This window comes from Pistacia vera, unplaced genomic scaffold (assembly GCF_008641045.1).
Source record: "Pistacia vera cultivar Batoury unplaced genomic scaffold, PisVer_v2 Contig338, whole genome shotgun sequence".
Classification (NCBI taxonomy): Eukaryota; Viridiplantae; Streptophyta; class Magnoliopsida; order Sapindales; family Anacardiaceae; genus Pistacia; species Pistacia vera.
In genome coordinates, this window is record NW_022196155.1 from 1784300 (window position 1) to 1805067 (window position 20768).

A 20768-nucleotide genomic window follows, 5' to 3' on the forward strand; every position below is an offset into this window, starting at 1 on the left:
GCTGCGACAGAGACCTGACACCGTTTAGATGATTTTCATTTTTCCATAAATATATTTTTTAATTTCACTGTACAGTATCAGAGTCTCTGTTTATATTTTTTCTGTAATAAGCATAGAAGAGTTTTTTGAACATGTAATTCCATTTATATGATATCTTATAATGAAAATAGTGATCAATTATGCTCTTCTCTTTATCCAAGCTTTTGTTTTCAATTTGCATAATAATTCTCCGCCATGTGATGTAACAATTACAAAAGTTATTCCTCATGGTGCTGAAAAATTGTCATATTCATGTTGAGGGAACTTGAAAGTTTAAAACTCGCCTCTCAATACACCTCAGAGAAAATTTTGGGTTGACCCTAAATACTGATTAAAAAAAAAAAAAATTATGGCCTGGATTATTAGTTGGATCATTCAGTGGTAACGCATTCACTTGTCCTCTTTTCTTTTCCCCTGATTTTCAGATTCCAGAAGAGACAAATGGTTGACAAAAGATCTGATTCATACATTCAAAGTAAGAGTAAATAATTTTCCCACCCAAGGTTTGCCTATGACATTTCCCACCTGAAAAGTTTCCAAAAACCACTTTCCCACCCAAAGTAAATATTCCGTTACTATCCAAAGTCGATTTCGATGGCAAAAATTCTCTCGGTCACCATCATTTGAACTTCTAGTCTTATTTTTACAAAACCCCTCTCACTATGACACCTAATTTTTTGCTGATTGTCGATTACCGCAAAGCTAAGGTTTTATGTTCTTAGCTGATTTTCGGCTAATTCCAATAGTAAATATTCAATCTGTCACCCACATTTGATCCATTGGCATCCACTCTACAAAACCCCTCTTATCCTAGCTCTTGGTAACTTGTCAAACGCTAGCTGAAAAAGTAAAGTGTATTTTGGGTATTGACGGAATATAAACTTTGGGTGGGAAAGTAGAATTTTGAAACTTTTTGGGTAGGAAAGTAATATTTACGACAAACCTTGGGAGAAAAAGTTACAGCAAAATTTGAAGAGTCAGTTGAGCAGCTTTAATTGCTCTTTGAATAACTTGGGCTCTGGAGACTGGAATTACATAGCCAGTTTGCATTTTGAATTAGTTAGTTATATTTTTAGTATCAAAACAATTTTCAGGGCCAATCAGTCAGAAGTAAAAGGCTTGAAATAAATATCCTGCTATATATATGGGGCAGTCCAGATTTCTATGTCTGAGTTGTATATTATTGGTTTTTGTTATGAAGTTCAATGTACACACAAGATAACAAAGAAGAATATGTGTACACGTCCATATCTCCAAGTATGACGAAAACTACATATTAATTTGTTGCCTTAAAAGAAAAGACTGTAATTTATTGTTTGCATTAATACTATTTGGCAGAAAATTCATTAATCTCACATGTAACTATGTAAGTCTTCTTTTAAGGACCTGAAATATATAATGTCCTGGAGCAGGTCCACTCCTTGTTTCACAACAGTTTCTTCTCCTTCACTCTCCTGTAAAACCCTCAATTTCTCTTCTTGGATTACACAGCAGATTATCGTCACAGCTTCGTAGTAGCATCCAATGGCTAATTATGCCCCATCTGCATCTTTTCCTCTTCTATCAATCTTGCTTTTAACCTTCTATTCTGGTACATATTTCTCAAATGGCTGTATTTCCTACTAATTTCTGTGTGTTTTATTTTTTAATGCATGTTACTCATTTCTTCTGATACATGACCTCATATTTTGCAGAAAAAATTTCAATTTTAGCGGAAGTGCAGGTAGTAGAAATCCCTGACATTGAAATTATATTACAGTAATTCACATGCTTTAAAATCTAATCTATGTAGTAATGTACCGACTCTGATAAGACGCTATAATGGTACTTGTAGAGGACTTGGTGCGTGGCGAAGCCTGCAGCCAATAATCGAGTGCTGCGGGGTGATATAGATTTTAGCTGTAGCCACGCAGATTGCAGCCCTATACAGCAAGGCGGTTCATGCTTCGACCCAAATACACTCATGCACCATACCTCTTTTGCCATGAATGCTTTCTATCAGGCATCCGGCAGACAGAAATTTGATTGTGACTTCAAAAGCTCCGCCCTCATTGCTTTGACTGATCCAAGTAATTAAGCCATTCCAAACCTCTAATTTATAATCCCATGTCGAATGTGATAATAAAAACCACAAAATTTTGTTTCCTCTCGTTTTGCAGGTTCTTCTAGTTGCACTTACCCTGGTATGTGTTACTTAAAGCAGCTGGGAAGAGTCATATTTGTGTCTAATAGTTGATTATGGTCGCAATTAATATAAGATTTTGATCCATGATTGCGTAATTCATTGCAGGGGCTGAAGCAGATGTGGACACATCGGTAAATTGGAAATCCTTTGATTAATAACCATTTACTAATGAAAATATATCATTATTTCATTCATTAGATTGACTTAAGATCTTGCAGAATACTTGGTGTGTGGCAAAACCTACAGCAAACGACAATATATTGCAATCCAACATTGATTTTGCTTGCCAAAAGACGAACTGTGACCCAATTAAAGAAGGTGGTCTCTGCTTCAACCCTAATACCCTCATGCACCATGCCTCGTATGCTATGAATAGTTACTACCAACTTTCTGGCAGGGATGCTGCAAGCTGTGACTTCAACAATTCTGCCATGATTGTTACCAGCAATCCAGGTAACACCAGTACTTTCTATCTTCATTTTCAAATGGAAAATCTTAATATAACTAATGAAATCTGTTTGTGTGCCTTTGTGCAGGTTATGGTACTGGTTGCTATTATGCTTCTGCATTACCACTACAAATATAGTCGCGTACTGGAGAGGCCATAGATGGATTGAAGTGTCGAAGATAATAACCTTAATTTTGGGATGTACCTCATTTTCAAAACATCAATTATAAATTTCCGTTGTTGGTGATTTGGAATTTAATTTCCTCTGAATTGGGATTAATATTGTTAACAACATATACAAACCATCTCATGAGAAACCGAAATAAAACTGCTCACTGATACACTTGTTCACTTTGCCGGATAATCAAGAAACCAATACAAAAAATTCTACTTCCACACTTGTCACTAAGTAAAAAATCTAAAGTAAACGATGTCTCATTCAATTCAGAAAACTAGAAGATAGAAAGATTGTTTTAATACAAACAAGATCATGCATACAAGCTTAGCAAAGAAAATATGGGCCAATTTATGTCAGAATTGTGAGAGGAGCTCCGATACCACATCAGAATTGAAAGGGTAAGAAAAACAATTGAAGAACGCTGAAGTATGTCCAAAAAATATATTTGAGAGGACAAAAGAGATAACTAAAATGGTCGGAGTATGCTTGAAAGATATCTGAGAGGAATTCAATTTAATTGTATTGAATTGATGTGAATACACATCCTATTATAATAATGATGCAGTCTCTACAATAAAGGAAAGAGAATAATATCTAAAATGCAATAGAAATTAGAATAACGTCATATATTCTCATTCCAAATTCGGATGTCAGCAATTTACAAATTTAAAACCTGCTTCCATGTGTGGCTCTGTGAACATGAAATTCAAGCGTTACCTAACTCCTCCTCAAGGAAATGAGATTGCCATGAATATTTAGGCCACCTTCGCACACTTCACGCTCTCTCTCTCTCTCTATATATATAACTAATTCTAACTTCGTCCTTCAAGTTTATTGATTCACTTTCATCGTCAACTTCACTGCTTCACACAACCAAAATGGCCAGCCTTACTCTTTCCTTTCACATTCTTTCCCTTTTCCTCTGTTTCTTCTTCAGTTCAGGTAAATTTCACTTCTGGGGCATCTAATGAGTTCCAGGTTTTTGTGTTGGCTTATAACTTAAATGATTTTCTTTGGTACATTTGTGCAGGAGGATTGTTGAAGATGGTTACTGCCCAAGTAATATTTTTTGAATAATTTTCACAGACAAATTATACTTGAATATCCTGACTGAATTTTACCCATTTTTATTAAATTTTTTTATGGTGTTGCAGAGAACTTGGTGTGTTGCAAATCCGACGGCCAACATCTCCACACTAATTGGAAATCTAGACTATGCTTGCAATCGTATAGATTGTGATTTGATACAACAGGGTGGTTCCTGCTTCTATCCAGACACTTACATACACCATGCCTCCTTTGCCATGAATATGTATTACCAAGCTATGGGCAGACACTCGTGGGATTGTAATTTCAAAGATTCCGGACTCATTTCGGTGACTGATCCAAGTAAGGCACTTAAATTGTATTTCCAAGCATAAAGTTTCTGTAAAATTAACTCCCTGTCCTGTGCCATCCAGCAGGTTATGAGAGCTGCACTTTTCAGAGTGGTGCGTATCAGTAACAAGATATATATTTTCAGTTTCATTCTATATGTTTTTCAGAATCATGATTTCAGTTTCACCATAACACTTATGCAGGAGGACATCAATCAGATAACGGGCCAACAATGGCGCAGAATTCCGATGCAAGTGTTTGATATTTTCTACAACTTCATTAATACTGATTGCAACAAATTTAATCAACAATATTCTGAAATTAAGTGCTTTGAATCAAATGTTCCAGGCAACATGGTGTGTGGCAAAACCTGGAACAAATAACGATATGCTGTTGCTAAACATCAATTACGCTTGCAATCATGTCGACTGCACCCCTACACATGTGGGCGGCGCCTGCTACAACCCAGCAACTCTCTTAAACCATGCCTCCTTTGCCATGAATCTTTACTTTCAGAGCAATGGCAGAAATCCTTCCAGTTGTGACTTCAGGAAGACTGGCCTCATTGTTACAAATGACCCCAGTAAGCCAAATCCATTTTATTGTTATATATATAACGCCATTTTCATTTGCAGGCGTCTACACCTAAGAATTTCTCTCGTAATCTTTTTCTATGTATTGTTCAACAGGTTATGGTACCTGCACTTACGATTATAGTGGCCATCGTGGCTAAAAGTTAAAGAGGGAATAATGGATGGACCACTCATTTGATGTTTCAACTACAAAGAATAGTGTTGTCCTTTTCATTACTAGATTTTAAATTCCATGAAATAATATTAAATCGGATTATATTTGTAATGTTTAATTAGATAGTGCAAAGGCATCATTGTTTGTTATTATTCTCTAATATGTTTAAAGTGAAATCTCAACAGTTTGATCGGGTGGTCAAGAAAGTTTATTTTCTTTATTGAGTTTTTAGATTCGAATCTTGAGATCGCCTACCACATTGTGATTTATTCTGGTTTTCTGGACTTGTTAGATATTTAATGGAACTTGAGCGTGTTCGCAAAAATAAAATATGTTAAACGTGGTGGACAGAGGGAATAAAGTTAAACCACTAATATGGGTGAGATTAAGTGAATTTATAAACGCCACCAAACATTTGGTAACTTTTGTCAATATAGATTTTGACTACTCATATTTATTATGATTTTAAAAATTAAAAGATAATTTAATCATCAAAATCAATTAATCAATGTGATTAATTCTTAATCCTTTTCATACCTGTGGATTCAAATCTACCTAGAAGATGTTACCTTCATGATTATAGTTGATTTAAGCACCATGATTACCCAGATGAACCTAATTAATAATGAATTTTGGTAAACAAATTTAAATTTTTTATTATTGATTAACCCTTTTTTTTTTTTTAAAAAAATTTAACTAATGCCAAAATTAGCTTCACATTATACATGGGTTCTTTATTTTGTTAACATTTTGTTTAAGAAAATAAAATTTTGGCAATATACACTCATTTACTTTCATCAAAATACAAGAATTATATTAAAAAAATTTATAGACATTTTCTTATTAATTATTAATTAGTAATATGTATTGGGTTATCTTAACGTGTATCCCCGTTAAATGGTAAAATATTTAGAATATTATTGTATTGAAAATTATGTTTATTTATAATTTTATATACAAAATATATCAAAATCAGTAAATATATTCTCTTCTAGTAGTGTATACATTAAAATAACCTGTATGTATTGATTCATGAAATTTGATCTTTTAACCACTCTTGGATGATTGGGTGGAACGATAAGGGGTGCGTTTGACTTATTGTTTTTATCCATATTCTCAATCCTATTCTTCAAATATTGTTTGACACGTTATTCCCAAAACATTAGTATATTTTTTTAATTCCTTTTAGACCTCATAAGTTTATTAATTTCATAAAATACCTCCAGAAAAAAGTTTAAAAACTAATAAAAACACCCCCACCCACCAATACTTACCAGATTCCGGCAACCACCGCTGATGGTAGCCGAAATCTGTCACAACAGTCACACGACCACCGAAAATGGTCGGTAATAGCCAGATCTGACCATTACCTACCATTTTTCGGTGCGGAAAAGGTCAGATTTGGCCGTCAACGATGGCCAAAGAAATGGCCATCATTGACTGTAAACGACGGTCAAATCTTAGCCGTCGTTAACAGACAACGACAGCCACATCTTTGGCCGTCATGGCCTTTTCTGGCCGTCGAAGGCCACATCCGGCCTTAGATCAGGCCTTTTTCGGTCAGATCCGTGGTGGATATGGCCGGAAAAGGTCATATCGATCTAATACCCGCCAGATCCGATCAGTATGTGTGGTTATCCAATTTTCCGGCCAGATTCCGACGGTGATGGTCGGAATCTGGCACTGCGAGTGGTAGAGATGTTTTTGTCATTTTACAATATTTTAATATATTGGGGTGTTTATTAAATTAGCAAACCTTAGGGGCTTTTTTATAAATTTTTAAATTTTATCTCGTAATACTCCCCTATCCAACTATCCAATACTATCACCAACATCCTATCCAAAATAATAAACCAAACGCGGCTAAACACTCTTAGGTAAACTATTCAAAAGGTTTTGTATTTAATTCTTTTCGGTAGCTAATTGTTAACTTTAAGGTCTCAAGGATTAGTCAATGTGTGCCTAAACTGGCTCGGATATCGCGATGACCAAAAAAAAAAAAAAAAAAATTGATGTTTTGTATTTTATACAGAAAATTTAAAAATAAATTAACAGTTGAAAATAAAAAAGGGTAGAAATAAGGTTCAAATGGAATCAAGAAAAAAGCAAAATAGGGCACGATGAGAATAAATAATGATTAATTAAAGGTGTGATTAGACTAATAACAATCACAAAGGAAAAAAGGCATTAAACAATATTTGCAATTTCGTCAAACATCGTGAGCCCCACTGTCCACCTTCACGCGNAAAAAAGGGTAGAAATAAGGTTCAAATGGAATCAAGAAAAAAGCAAAATAGGGCACGATGAGAATAAATAATGATTAATTAAAGGTGTGATTAGACTAATAACAATCACAAAGGAAAAAAGGCATTAAACAATATTTGCAATTTCGTCAAACATCGTGAGCCCCACTGTCCACCTTCACGCGTGCTGCATCCAACGGTCCAAATTTCCCGCGTTTGACTCCTCCTTGTCTGAAACTCGCACACATCCCAAGTAAACACAACTCAGCCCAGCCCAATTTTATTTTAATAAAATAAATAAATAAATAATCAAAAATCAAAATTTATATACAGCAACAATAACACTTCTCATTTGCCACAACAACATAACATATCTCTTTCTCTTTAGATCTCTTCGGCGCAAATCTAGGGAACTTATCTCTGGAGTTTACTTGACCTCGCTTCCATCTTCAGTTTTCTTTGGAATCTTCTTTTAAAAAAAACCATCTTGGGTTCGTTTTATTTTTCGTTTTTACTTTTACTTTTCCTTTTTTTTTTATTGTTTTCGAGTTATGAATGCTTATGTTGTTTGATTTTTGTTTTGGCTATGTGGGAATTAAGGTTTTTTTTGTATGTTTATGAGTGTTGTAAAAAGTTTCAATTTTTAGTTCTTTAGCTATCTTTTATTCCGAGATCTGGGATTTTTTTTGTATTCATTGTTTACGTTGTTCTCTCATACTTGTTTCATTGTTACTTTTTGCAGAACTGGTGTTTAAGTTCAATATTATATGGTAATTGGGGGTTGAATGAAAAAGGTCAACATGCCGTGGACTTCATTTTTTGTGAATTACAGCAGGACCTTGGTGGTGTTCTTTCGTGTTATACTGTAATTTTGATTTCTTCTGGTGAGATTTTTGTCATTTCTTCTGTTTAATTTGCTTTTATTTGGACCAAATTATGTTTGTAACTGTAAATGCTTGATAAAAGTATGAACAATTTTAGATTTGAATAGGAAATTAGAAATGCAATAGTCAGTTAATTGGGAAAAAAAATCGTATCTTTTCTCATAGAAATGGAATATTCAATTAATTAGAAAAGTTTTTGATATCTTTTCTCAAGTATCTGTTTGCTTACTAGAGATGAAAAAAATCAGTTTTGATTTTTGTGTTCTGGTGGGATTAATTAAAAGATGTCACTTATACTGGTAGTAAAGTTAACACTTGTGTGGTACCTTGGCCTGATCTGAAAATCTTGTTCTTGCTACCGCACTAAGCCACTAACTGTTCCACGGAAAAGTTTTTGACTCAAAATAATTACATATGCATGTTTGAAAGCTAAATATAAATTATTATTATTTTAATTTTTAATGTTTGTTTCCGGTCCAAAATGAAGTATATGGTATACAATCTTGTTTCTTATTGGATTCTCACTTTCCTTAATGATGTTTTCTCACTTCCCTTAATGATGTTTTGAGGGTTCTTGTGCAATGCAGTTGGTGAAGTTACATTAGTTTGTAAAAGATATTTCTATCAAGCGTGTTTATAACTAAATATTGGTTGGAGGAAGTGAGAATGTATGTTGCGGTAACCATAAAGAGATATCGAGCAGTGAAGGACGTTGGGAAAATTAAAATGAGCGTTGGTGTCATTGCGTATTACCAACTGGTGCAAGTTTGTCAGGTAAGCATGCTTCTGCCTTTTCTTCACTTTCAATGTTATTATAAATGCTCATAGCCTGCATTTGGTATGGCTTTGGAATGGCCAAAAGATTTTTTTGTTTTAGATTATGTGAAAAGATTTGGATATGGTACCAGTTTGATGGTACAGTAACTAGTTTGATTTTTCACTGTCTAGAGATTCTACACGGTGTTATCTTTTATGATTCCTGATTGGTGAATAGTAACTAGTTTAATGTTACGACTTTGTCTTGATAATAATAGTGACTTTCAATTTGTTTTTACAGGCTGAATATTTCCGTCAGTTGCTTAAACCTGTCACGTAGTCTAGTAGTACGAAGTTCTGGGATATTGGGATTTGGGATGGTCTGCCGTCATTTTGTTTATACATAAGAAGGCATTGAGAGAACGAAATAGTTGATTTTCTAAACTGTTGCTTTGGGATAGACGGCTCACTTGTTCTGGCATGGCAATAGTGTGATTACTATTAGTGGTATTGTCGCTTTAGGAACCTTCATCCAATCAATAATTCTAGAGTTTTCAACTAAAAGGTGAAAATCCTTCTTTCCTTATATTTTTTTTTTTCAATTAAATAGACCTTAGATGCAGAGAGACCAGCAATTTTACCCAAGAAAGGCAGTGCCCCCCTTTGGAAATCTTGGGGTTAATGACTACATGCATATTCCTGTTGCGCCTGCCTTTGGTGCAGTTTTACCTCCGGCTGCAAGGCCACCAATACCGTTTGATGGTGTTGAATTGCAGCCCTCTGAGGTTTGTCCTAAGAATTTCGTTATCTTAGATCAAACTCATCACCGAAGTCAAATTATGTTCCATCCTGCTAGTGCACACAAATTTGATGGCCCTAGTTTGAATTTCTGTGCAAATTACATCCAAGACATCTTTGAGAGGAAGGATGTTACTGATTTGAAAAGAGGGATGTCCTCTTCTCTAAAAGAGGATTCAGATGATATTGATGCATTGCTGAGCTTGGAAGAGGAGGAAGAAGAAGATTATGATGAGGAAGAGGTCAGCACAGCAAGAACTGTTGGAAATTACGGATGCAACTCACCTGATTCTGTTTCCAGTTATGCTTCTGAACACCAAAAGAATAAATCATCTTCTTCAAAAGTTAAGTCCTCTGGCAGCACTAGCAACTGTAACATTGAGCGGAAACAACAGAAAATGAAGAAGATGGTGAAAGTATTGAGGGGAATTGTTCCTGGTGGTGATCAGATGAATACTGTTACTGTTCTGGATGAAGCTGTGAAGTACCTGAAGTCTCTGAAGGTCGAAGTACAGAAGCTTGGAGTTGGAAATTTCAAAAACTAGGCTTGATACCATGCCTGGTAACAGTGATTCGACACTTTTTTTTTTATGATTCAAGTTTGCAGTATTCTGGTTATATCGTCTCCATCTCCCCTGGGCCGGTTGGCACAATTTGGATAATAGCATTAAGGAGGCATTCGGAACTTGTTTTATAGTTTTCATGTTAATCGGGTTTATTGTGCTGACAATGATGCAGATGGTTGAACTTTGAAATTCACTTGATGCACTTGTGTTTGTTGGCCAAGACTAAGATTATGCCGAGGAGCATATTGTGTAATATGCATACACTTTATCTAGTCGCCACATAAAATCTGTATGCCATCTTGATATTTCTGGAATAGTATATTTATGTAATAATGATGCACAGTGGACACTCCTTTTGTTGCATTGTGGTTATATATGCTTATTCCTTATCAAGAGGTTAAGTGGTCCTTATCGGGTGATGGATCCCAAATTGCTCAGGATTCTGTCGCTATTGTAAGTCAACTTTTGCATTTCTGTTTATGCTCTAATCTTTGCTTTTGCTATTATGCTACATTTGTTTTGTGTAGTTGGAAAATTTCGGAGACATTATGTCATGGTTATGCGTGCATGGTGCCTTTTTTTTTTTTTTTTTTTTTTTTTTTCCCCCCTTCTCACATATCTGCCAGCTGCCGACCCAATTGCTAGTGCTGTAATGGCGCACCAATGAAAACTTTTTAGCTGCGGCCTCCCCAGTTTTTGTTTGTGCCTTAAAATTGGACCCACCTTGTTATCTCATTATCAATTCTAATAAAGCATTTGGGTGCTGTGGTCATATTCTTTGTTCAACAAACGATTTTGTTGACAGTTTTTCTGAAATTCTTTCCTCTAACAAACACCTTCTGCCATAAGTGAATAACAAATTAAGAATCGAAAAAGATTTGTTTGTTAATTTGATTCGATTTCTTAACAAAAATATGATAATCTATGCATAACATAAACATTGTTCCATCCAATATTATATATTTTAAGATGAGCATAGGATTCTACCGACCTTGGACGTTGGAAGCCCTCGTGTTTCAGACTTTCAGTCGAAGTTGGATGTCTATTTAATGGAGGAACGTGTTAATGGAGCATTAGGATCAGAACCCATGATTTTATTGTTTTCTTGATCATTCAACACCCTGGAATCATAAAACTTAACACAAGTTCAACGCTGAAATCATAAAACTTGAAAATCTTCAGCTTCTTTCTTTTAAGGATTCAAAATTCTTCAACGAAATACTTTGAGAGGCAGTACAAAAGAATGTGCGAACATCTGCTTTAATTAGACTTTATGAAAAATGCATTAATCAGCTTAATGCAATATCATAACGTACAGAAGGAATCGAAAATTTACTGGCAACAACTTGTAAGAAGCGTAACATCATTGAATAATGGCTATGATTATTTTGTCAGATTTCTTTTTGACCACTTGGTAAACAGAATAAAGCAACTAAAATTTTATTCAGCTTTCCCAGTTATTCTGCATTGCCATTGACTGATCATAATATATGCAAGTTCATTAATGTTCATATGCAGGATCAATGAAATCTTTTTTCATGTTTAAAGCGGTGTTTATAGTTAAACCACTTGTTTCAAGGCAGTTCAAGCAATGGCAAGAACAATGTTTAAGTTTTAGCTTTCCCTTATACCAATATCATAAAATAAAACCCTAAGGATTGTTTGACGGTCAAGGAGGCTTGCTCCCTTTCTTGAGTTCTTGGATTCAAATCTTGTGACCACTTATCACAATAACATTGTGACTTATATAATTCTTTGGGCTTGTAGGGTGTTTAATAAACTTCGGAGATTAGTTGAAGTATGCGGAAGCTGGCCTAAACACTTCGATTACCAAAAAATATATCATAAAATAAAATTGACAAGTGAGATTCTTCAACATTTTATTGTGTTGACATCCTAAGATCATGAACTAGACTAACAGAACATAAAAGCTTAAACATATTGCTGTGCTTAAGTGCCTCCTAATGTTCTAAATAGACATGAACAGGGAATGAAATTCCACTGTCGCCAATTGTAATGGTGTGTCCACCAGATGGTAACAGACTGTTAGCAGCATAGTCAACAATTCCTAAGCTCTTGCAAACGTTGAGATCAAATTTAACCTTCTCACTGCCTCCTTTTGCCACAAAAATCCTCTGAAAACCAATCACTTGCTTGTTATAACTTGCGGCAATTCCCTCCGGGGGCGTTGAGTAAACTATGACTACCTCGCTGCCATCTCTTTCTCCTAGATTTTGAACTTCAACTTCAAATGAAAATTGATCATCACATGTCAAGTCGTTGATCAGGACTCCAGGACATGGGGGCTTGCGGGCACTGTCTGTGTAATCTATGGAGCGGCAATGTTGGAACTTATTCAAATTTATGCGGATTGACCTTTGTGTGGATGTTAACTTGTAATTGAATTGGGTGTAACTGAGGCCATATCCAAATGGATACACTGTAGAGCCATTATAGAATTTATATGTTCGGCCTGGATAGCCTAAGCTGTCAATGGGCCTCAAAGGCATCGATGTCATTGGCAGCATATTCACATAGTCATTTTCAAACCATGTAAGAGGTAATCTTCCTCCTGGAAAGGGAGAAAGAAAGAAAAGAAAAAGATAAGACATATTTTATACATGTAAGTTTAAGAAATATAATAATAATGCTTACCAGGGTTGTAATTCCCAAAGACAACATCGGCAATGGCTTGACCACCTTCCTCTCCAGGATAACCAGCCCACAAGATGGATTTGATATTTGTATTGTCCTTAGCAAAGCTGATATCAACACCACCTGCTGACAATATAACAAGAATAACTGGACCCTTTGCAACTTGGGCAACCTGATTGATAAGTTGAGTTTGGTAACCAGGAAGTGTGAGATTCTCCCTATCCAAGCTCTCTGCCTCCACAGACAAATCTAAGCCAGCCAGTATTATGGTAGCATCAGCATACTTTGCAGCTTGCACGGCCGGGAATACGAAGGTTTCATTCCTGCAAATAACATCACCACATCCCATTTTGTAGTTGACCTTTCCATATGTTTTCAAGCCATCAATAGGAGATGTGAACTGACATGGAATGCCTATAACATGACAAAATTTTCAGAAATATTGCAGGTTAGTTAATTTTCAACACAGAATAACTATTTATAGAAGCACAATTAATTCTAGTCAATTTTGATTACCTGCATAATTTCCAATCATAGCTGATGTAGCATTGGCATGTGGCCCAACCACGGCTAGATTTTTTATCTTAGCAGAGTGCAAAGGAAGAGTGTCGTTATCATTTTTCAAAAGAACAACTCCCTCCCTCGCTGCTTCTGTGGCTAACTCAATGTTCTCTTTAGTGCACACATCATCCTTGCCAAGAGATTTATATTTGGAATTAGGGCTTCCATCAAAGAAGCCTAGCCTCATTAGCACAGTGTAGAGATACTTTAATGACTTATCAATATCTCCTTCCCTGACCTTCCCTTGTTTCACGGCATTTGCGGTGAAATTCGGGTAGAAAATGCCACAGTCCAAATCCAAACCTAAATCATATAAAACAATTATGTAGCTTAAACCATAAATCCATAAGAACATATAGCTCAGGTTATAACATAATTTATTTACCTGCTTTTAATGTTTGGGCAACAGCATCCTCATTTGTGTCACCAAGAAATTTGTGCTTATTCACCATTACATCAATTGAATCACAATCTGACACTATATATCTGAAAAGGGTTTCAATAGTATAATTTGGTTTGAGTAGTTTAATCTGATTAAAATGATCGTATTAACAATGAAATATTAATTCATAAATTTAAATTTTGTACCCATGAAGATCCCATTCTCCTCTAATGGTTTGATTCAAAAGTTTAGGATCAGCACAAGTTGGTATGCCATTAACACGGTTATAAGAGCACATAACACTGCTAACATCACCGTCTTTAACACACATTTCGAATGGTCGGAGGAACGTTTCCACCATATCTTGCTCATGCACCTTCAAAATTTTAAAAATTGTGAGAATAATAAATATTTCTGAACTTCTCTTAGCCAGATGTAACTTTTTTTTTTTTAATCATGTTACTTACCCTTGCATCAAAACTGGTGCGATCAATACCTAGCCAGTAGTCAACATCGTATGCAGCATAATGCTTACAGCATGAAGAGACTTTGAGAGGTCTAGAGTTCAAATCAGTATAATTTTCATGTCCCTCGACATCTTGAAGACCTCTAACATAGTTCACAGCATACCTGCCAACAACAAAAGGATCTTCACCTGGTGTTTCTATGGCTCTTCCCCATCTGGGATCTCTCACAACATTGATGTTCGGACTCCAATATGTCAGTCCAGCCCGCCCTAGATTGAACATGGCTCTAGCTTCCGTTGAAACAGCCTTCAATAATGAAATTATTAGTATATGTATAGTTTAAGTTAGGTAGAATACTAAATGTAAGTTTCATCTTATATACCTGACCAATCTTTTTCCACAATGACTCATTAAATGAAGCTGTTGTGCTAATGACAGTGGGGAAACTTGTTGAGCCAGGAACGACATCGTCAAAGAATGTACCGGGGCCAACATTGGAGACACCATGCAAAGCCTCAGACCACCACTCGTACTTGGGCAGGCCTAGCCTTGGCACACCATAAGCAAGATTGCCTAGCTGGTTTACCTTCTCAGAAAGTGTCATTTGATCCACCAAATCCTTCACTCTAACAGAGTAAGGGAGGGATGAATCACAGAAGGCAAAGTCTGACACTTCCATTCCAAGATCTTTATACCTTGAACGGTCGCATACATAGGTGAAATTACTTCCAGTTTTAGTAGAATAAACATGAGACATGTACGTTTTATCATCATCACTCTGGTGATGGTGATGGTGATGTTTATGATGAGATGATTTGGCGTTGGTATGGATAATAAATAAACCAATGCAGAGATAAAAAGATAGAAGTAAACAAAACAGTTTTGCCATAGCTTAGCTTAGAGTACGAAGCTTATGGAGGTTGATAAATACATCCGAATTTATAAGAGAATTATCGCTGTAAATGGCGACATTTGAAGATTTTGTTCTATCTAATTAGGTAATAAATCACGAAATTATTGGCATGAAATCATTATAGTTGCTAAGCGATAAGTAAAAATCACTCAATTTTCTCATATAGTTTATTTGTTTACCAGAAAGAAGAACCTTTAATCTTGTATTCTAGATCTAGATGAATTATAAACATTACAAGTTTTGGGTTCAACGCTTCAAACATCTGAGTTGAAAAATGGCTTTTGAAAACCTAGAATTATCTTAGGTTATCTATCTTACAAAATCCTTAATATTAAATAATCATAAATATATCGATTGATTTCATTTATGTTATTGGTGTAATATTGAATGACATCATATTTGATTATAAATGTTTTTCAATTTAATATTATCTTAAATAAGATTGGACTCGTTACTTAATATAATAGAATCACTCTATAATCATAATACTGGAATCAAACTAATTTTATTATAGATTATAACCTAATAGAAGTATAATTACAAAAATTATTGTTTTAACTAAATTATCTTTAGTGCAAACGGTATAGAGGTGAACTATACACTGCATCAATAATTAATTAATAAAATATGTCAAATTCTATGTATAAACATTGATAGAAGAGATAAACATAATTTCTTATATAAGGTATATACACAATTTCTTATATAGAATATCATTATATATAGATATATAAAGTTCTTATCTGAAATTTATACATGGATTTGGCAACGTCTCTTTTGATAATAAGAACAAAGAGACATGTGAATTAATAATAAGGATAAGACAAGAAAATAAATTTGCCAACCATGGATCAAACTCAACTTTAATTGTATGGATGTAATGTTAAAACAAAATCCATTAATTTTCTACATAATTAACTCTATACATTTGAGGGTAATCTTTATGGATATATGCTGCGCTAGGCAAAATATTATTTTCCTAGATGATTAACTCTATACATGTTACGGTAATCTTTATGGATTTGCCAAAATAATATTTTGCTAGATAATTAACTTCAAACATGTGAGGGTAATCTTTATTTCGTTTGTTAGTTACGCAAAATATTAATTTTCTACATATAATACATGTAAGTATAATCATTTTGGATTTTGTTCCCTTACCCAACATTTGATTAGTAATCTATCTGTCACATGGCAAATAAAAAATATTTTAAAATTTTAGAGTTAATATTTTATTTTTTGAAAATAGAAAACTATAAGTTTAAATTTAATTGGGTACAACTCACATTGACAAAATATCAGGTTTAATGTTAAAAGCATCAAGGTCAATGTTCTAAATTTCAAGTTTTCCATTACAAGTTTCAAGTATATTGTTCTAAATTTAAGTACTATGTATAGGTATTAAATTAATGTTAACAATTTCAAGTGTGATAGCTATTAAATCAATGTTAAAGGTTTCGAGTGTGAAGTCATAAGTTTCGAAAGAAATATTTTTATATCAAATCCTTTAATTTTCAAGTTATATGTTACTGGTTTTTCTTTTTATATTAGAGATTTCGTGAATAATATACTATTTTTCAAGTATTAATTATAGTTTTTAAATTCACATTAAAATATAGTATTGTCAATTTCAAACATTGCATCATTAGTATCAAGTCTCTCAAATTTCAAGTTTTATGCTATAAATTTCATCTACATTGTTTTTTGTTTAAAGTATTGTTTATAGATTTCAAATCTAAGTTGAGGGCTTTTCAGTGTGACTTTGTTAGTGTTAAATATAATGTTTAAGTACCAAGTCATTGTGGTTTCAAGTTTAATATTAATAGTTGTAAGTTTAATATTATGATTTTCAAGTTTTATTTATATGTTTTTTTTTTTTTTTTTCTTATGATTGAAGGTATCCGGGTCATTTTACGCATACCTCGACTAATCTCTCAAGACCTTAAAGTTAACAACCGAGTAAATCATTCGATTGTCACCCCTATTAGCAACCGAGGAAAATCAAACTTAAGATCTCTTAAATAATACATTCAAGAGTCTCTACCCTCCCATCTGACCATCTAGGGATAGTTAGTTTTATTTATATATTTCAAGTCTATTGTTATTGAAATCCCATGTTTCAAATATAATGTGTTTTATGTTATACCTATCATATTTCAATTAAATAAAAGCTGATAAATCATTTAGTAACATAGTGATTGAAAGTACAATATCTATTTCAAAATAACGTCTAACATGATCTATTATTTTAAGGAAATTAACAAATTAACCCTAAATAGCTGAAACTATTGCATACAAAATTCAGGGTTTTTTTTATTTTATATGTAATTTCCTAACCCAACCCAACAGGCTCAGACTTATTTAATCGAAATGAGAGAGGCCTAAAGTCAAATAAAATTCCCAAGAGAAGTTCAACAAAAGCTATCAGAAATCATGTGAGTCAAATTTATTAAGCTCTTAATTATCAATTAGAAACAAAATTCTTCCGCCATGATCGATCTTCATTTCTTCTAATAGAAAAGGTTGACATCAACAGGAGTTGCAACTCCAGCATCACCAACTAAAATGGTGTGCCTTCCCGATGTTAGAAGACGATTTGCAGCGTAATCCACGATTCCTAAGCTCTTGCAAACGTTAAACACAAATTTAACATTCACATTCTGTCCTCTAGTCACAAATACCCTCTGGAATCCGATCACTTGCTTCATATGAGTTCCCGGAATACCTTTCGGTGGCTTCGAGTAAACCAAAACTACCTCGCTGCCATCCATGTTACCAACATTTTGAACTCCCATTTCAACCTCAAAAGTTTCATTACATGGTAAGTCAGCTAATAGAACTGATGCGCATGGTGGCGGTTGGATACCACCCATGTAGTTTATCGGGCGACAATGGTGTAATCTATTCAATTTTATGCCGACTGACCTATTTGAAGGTGCTAGGTTGTATTTGAATTGGGTGTAGCTGAGACCGTATCCAAATGGATACACCACGGGGCCATTGAAGAACTTATATGTTCGACCTGGGAAGTTGCCGACAGGCCTTAATGGCATAGATGTCATTGGAATTTTATCGATATAATCAGCTTTGTACCATGTGATAGGTAATCGTCCACCTGAAAACAATCAGTATTTGCTAAAGAAAACTATTGTAAACACAAGTGAGATGGACTATTGAAATATTCACAGCCAAATTTACCAGGATTGTTTCTCCCAAAGACGGTATCTGCAATAGCACGACCACCTTCCTCTCCGGGAAAGCCAGCCCACAAGATAGATTTGATCTTTGGATTATTCTTTGCAAATGTGATATCGACACAGCCAGCTGACATGATTACAAGAATAACTGGACCTTGGGCAGCTTGAGTTACATCGTTGATAAGTTGAGTTTGGAAACCAGGAAGTAGGAGAGTTTCTCTATCCAAATCCTCAGCCTCAATAGTCAAATTCAAGCCAACCAAAATTACGGTGGCACTTGCAGATTTTGCGGTTTCTACGGCAGGAGGTATCAAGATATTCTCTTTACAAAAAACATCTTCGCACCCTATTGAGTAATTAACTTTTGTATACGAAGAGAAGCCATCCAAAGGAGTGGTGTACCGACATGGAATACCTATAACAATGCGAAGAAAATTTAAAAAAAAATATGTAGACAATAGTTTACATAAAATGTTGCAAGCAGGGGCGAAACCAAATGGCTGAATTTTGGTTTAATATATACCTGCGTAGTTTCCTCTCATGGGAGTTGTAGCATTGCCATGCGGTCCGACGACTGCTAACGTTTTGACATTAGCAGGGTTTAAAGGCAAAGTGTGATCGTCATTCTTCAAAAGAACAATTCCTTGTCTTGCTGCCTCTGCTGCTAATTCGATATTTTGAGGAGTGCACACATTTGCCTTTCCTAGAGATTTATATAAAAGGCTTCCGTCGAAGTAGCCTAGCCTCATTAACACAACATAGAGATATTTCAATGCCCTGTCTATGTCTGTCTCCCTAACCTTCCCTTGATTCGTTGCATTTATAAGAGCATTGGGGTAGGTTACACCACAATCCAAATCCAAACCTAAATCAACATGAAGTTTTTTAGATCTTAATCCATAAACGCTTACACTAGCAAGAATCCACTAAAGGAGTAAGGAGCAAAAAAAAAAAATTTATGGAGTTAACCTGCTTTTAGTGTTCGGGCAACACCGTCCTCACTTGTGTCATTAAGAAATTTGTGTTTATTCACAAATACCTCTATTGAATCACAATCTGCAACTATGTATCTGGAAAAGAATTAATAATAATTGAAGTCAAATGAACATCTTAGTAAATGGTTATTAATATATTGATAATCAGATAACATTAAAAGTATTTTACCCATGAAGATCCCATTCTCCTCTAATAGTTTGATTCAAAAGTTTAGGGTCAGCACAAGTAGGTACGCCGTTAACACGATTATAAGAACACATAACACTACTAGCATCACCTTCTCTAACACACATTTCAAACGGTGGAGTAAAGGTCTCTAGCATATCTTGCTCAGTCACCTTCAAAAATGGAAGAAATTATAAGAAAAAAAAGGGGGGTTATAATATATATAAAGCTTAACCAATAATTGATTTATTTAAGTTACCCTTGCATCAAAATGGAAACGATCAACTCCCCTCCATCTGTCAATATCATAGGCATTATAGTGCTTGCAACATGCAGAAACTTTAAGTGGTCTGGCATTCAAATCCTTATGGATTTCGTGTCCTTCAACATCCTGTAAACCTCTGACGAAGTTTACGGCATACCTACCAACAACAAAAGGATCTTCACCAGGTGTCTCTGTGATTCTTCCCCATCTAGGATCCCTTACTACATTAATGGTTGGACTCCAAAATGTTAATCCCGCTCGCTCCATATTGTACATGGCTCTTGCTTCTGTCGAAATAACCTATTGAATTGAAGAAGGTCGAAGTTAATTACTAACTAGTTTAATATCTTTCAAGGAAATGTTAACTTTCCATATCAATTTAATTACCTCTGCAATATTTTTCCATAATGACTCATTGAATGTAGCTACTGTGAGGATAATAGTGGGAAAATTTGTTGCACCAGGAACGACATTGTCGAAACGTACGCCGGGACCCGTATTGGAGACTCCATGTAATGCCTCAGACCACCACTCATACGGGGGGAGCCCCAACCTTTGTACCCCTGCAGCTTTATTTCCTAGCTGCTGCACCTTCTCAGCTAGTGTCATTTGATCCACCAAATCCTTCGCCCTTACTGGGTAGGGAAGCGATGAATCACAGAATGCAAAGCTTGTTATTTTCAATTGAAGTTGGGCAAACCTGGCAGGGTCACATACAAAGGTGAAGGCACTGCTACTTGGAGTAAAAAGAAAAGCAATTGTAAGACTGATACATAGAAGAAAACTCATGAAACGTTTGGTCATGCTTAATTTTGATTGGGAAAGAAGCCAGCAGATAACAATTTTCGACTGATATATAACAAACACATTAACAATTTAATTATTCGTTTGAGAAGAAGAAGAAAGTGTTTCTTTTTATAAGTACGTAAACTTCCAGCTTCTACTG

At 34.8% G+C, this 20768-nt stretch overlaps 5 protein-coding genes across 5 annotated transcripts; 3 read left to right on the plus strand and 2 right to left on the minus strand.

The window, feature by feature from the left end:
• The first annotated feature begins 2023 nt into the window (after positions 1–2023).
• Positions 2024–2810, plus strand: LOC116137942 (major pollen allergen Ole e 10-like). Its single transcript, XM_031423634.1, has 5 exons — positions 2024–2108; positions 2199–2222; positions 2330–2355; positions 2443–2677; positions 2761–2810. The coding sequence occupies exons 1-5, from the start codon at positions 2024–2026 to the stop codon at positions 2808–2810; spliced, it is 420 nt and encodes a 139-aa protein (XP_031279494.1).
• A 1214-nt stretch (positions 2811–4024) lies between these two features.
• On the plus strand, positions 4025–5103 carry LOC116137972 (glucan endo-1,3-beta-D-glucosidase-like). Its single transcript, XM_031423663.1, has 5 exons — positions 4025–4239; positions 4314–4340; positions 4431–4477; positions 4576–4810; positions 4917–5103. The coding sequence occupies exons 1-5, from the start codon at positions 4155–4157 to the stop codon at positions 4958–4960; spliced, it is 438 nt and encodes a 145-aa protein (XP_031279523.1). The 5' UTR covers positions 4025–4154; the 3' UTR covers positions 4961–5103.
• A 2485-nt stretch (positions 5104–7588) lies between these two features.
• On the plus strand, positions 7589–10719 carry LOC116138063 (transcription factor bHLH144). The gene is made up of 4 exons (XM_031423780.1): positions 7589–7708; positions 7960–8101; positions 8689–8875; positions 9159–10719. Exon 4 carries the CDS (start codon positions 9475–9477, stop codon positions 10198–10200), a length of 726 nt encoding a protein of 241 aa, XP_031279640.1. The 5' UTR covers positions 7589–7708; positions 7960–8101; positions 8689–8875; positions 9159–9474; the 3' UTR covers positions 10201–10719.
• A 1463-nt stretch (positions 10720–12182) lies between these two features.
• Positions 12183–15043, minus strand: LOC116137943 (beta-xylosidase/alpha-L-arabinofuranosidase 1-like). The gene is made up of 7 exons (XM_031423635.1): positions 14669–15043; positions 14287–14592; positions 14026–14195; positions 13823–13923; positions 13393–13740; positions 12877–13290; positions 12183–12793 (listed from the first exon to the last, which is right to left on the minus strand). Exons 1-7 carry the CDS (start codon positions 15041–15043, stop codon positions 12183–12185), a joined length of 2325 nt encoding a protein of 774 aa, XP_031279495.1.
• A 2666-nt stretch (positions 15044–17709) lies between these two features.
• LOC116137944 (probable beta-D-xylosidase 2) lies at positions 17710–20626 on the minus strand. The gene is made up of 7 exons (XM_031423636.1): positions 20210–20626; positions 19817–20122; positions 19561–19730; positions 19366–19466; positions 18920–19261; positions 18398–18811; positions 17710–18314 (listed from the first exon to the last, which is right to left on the minus strand). The coding sequence occupies exons 1-7, from the start codon at positions 20624–20626 to the stop codon at positions 17710–17712; spliced, it is 2355 nt and encodes a 784-aa protein (XP_031279496.1).
• Positions 20627–20768: the final 142 nt, after the last annotated feature.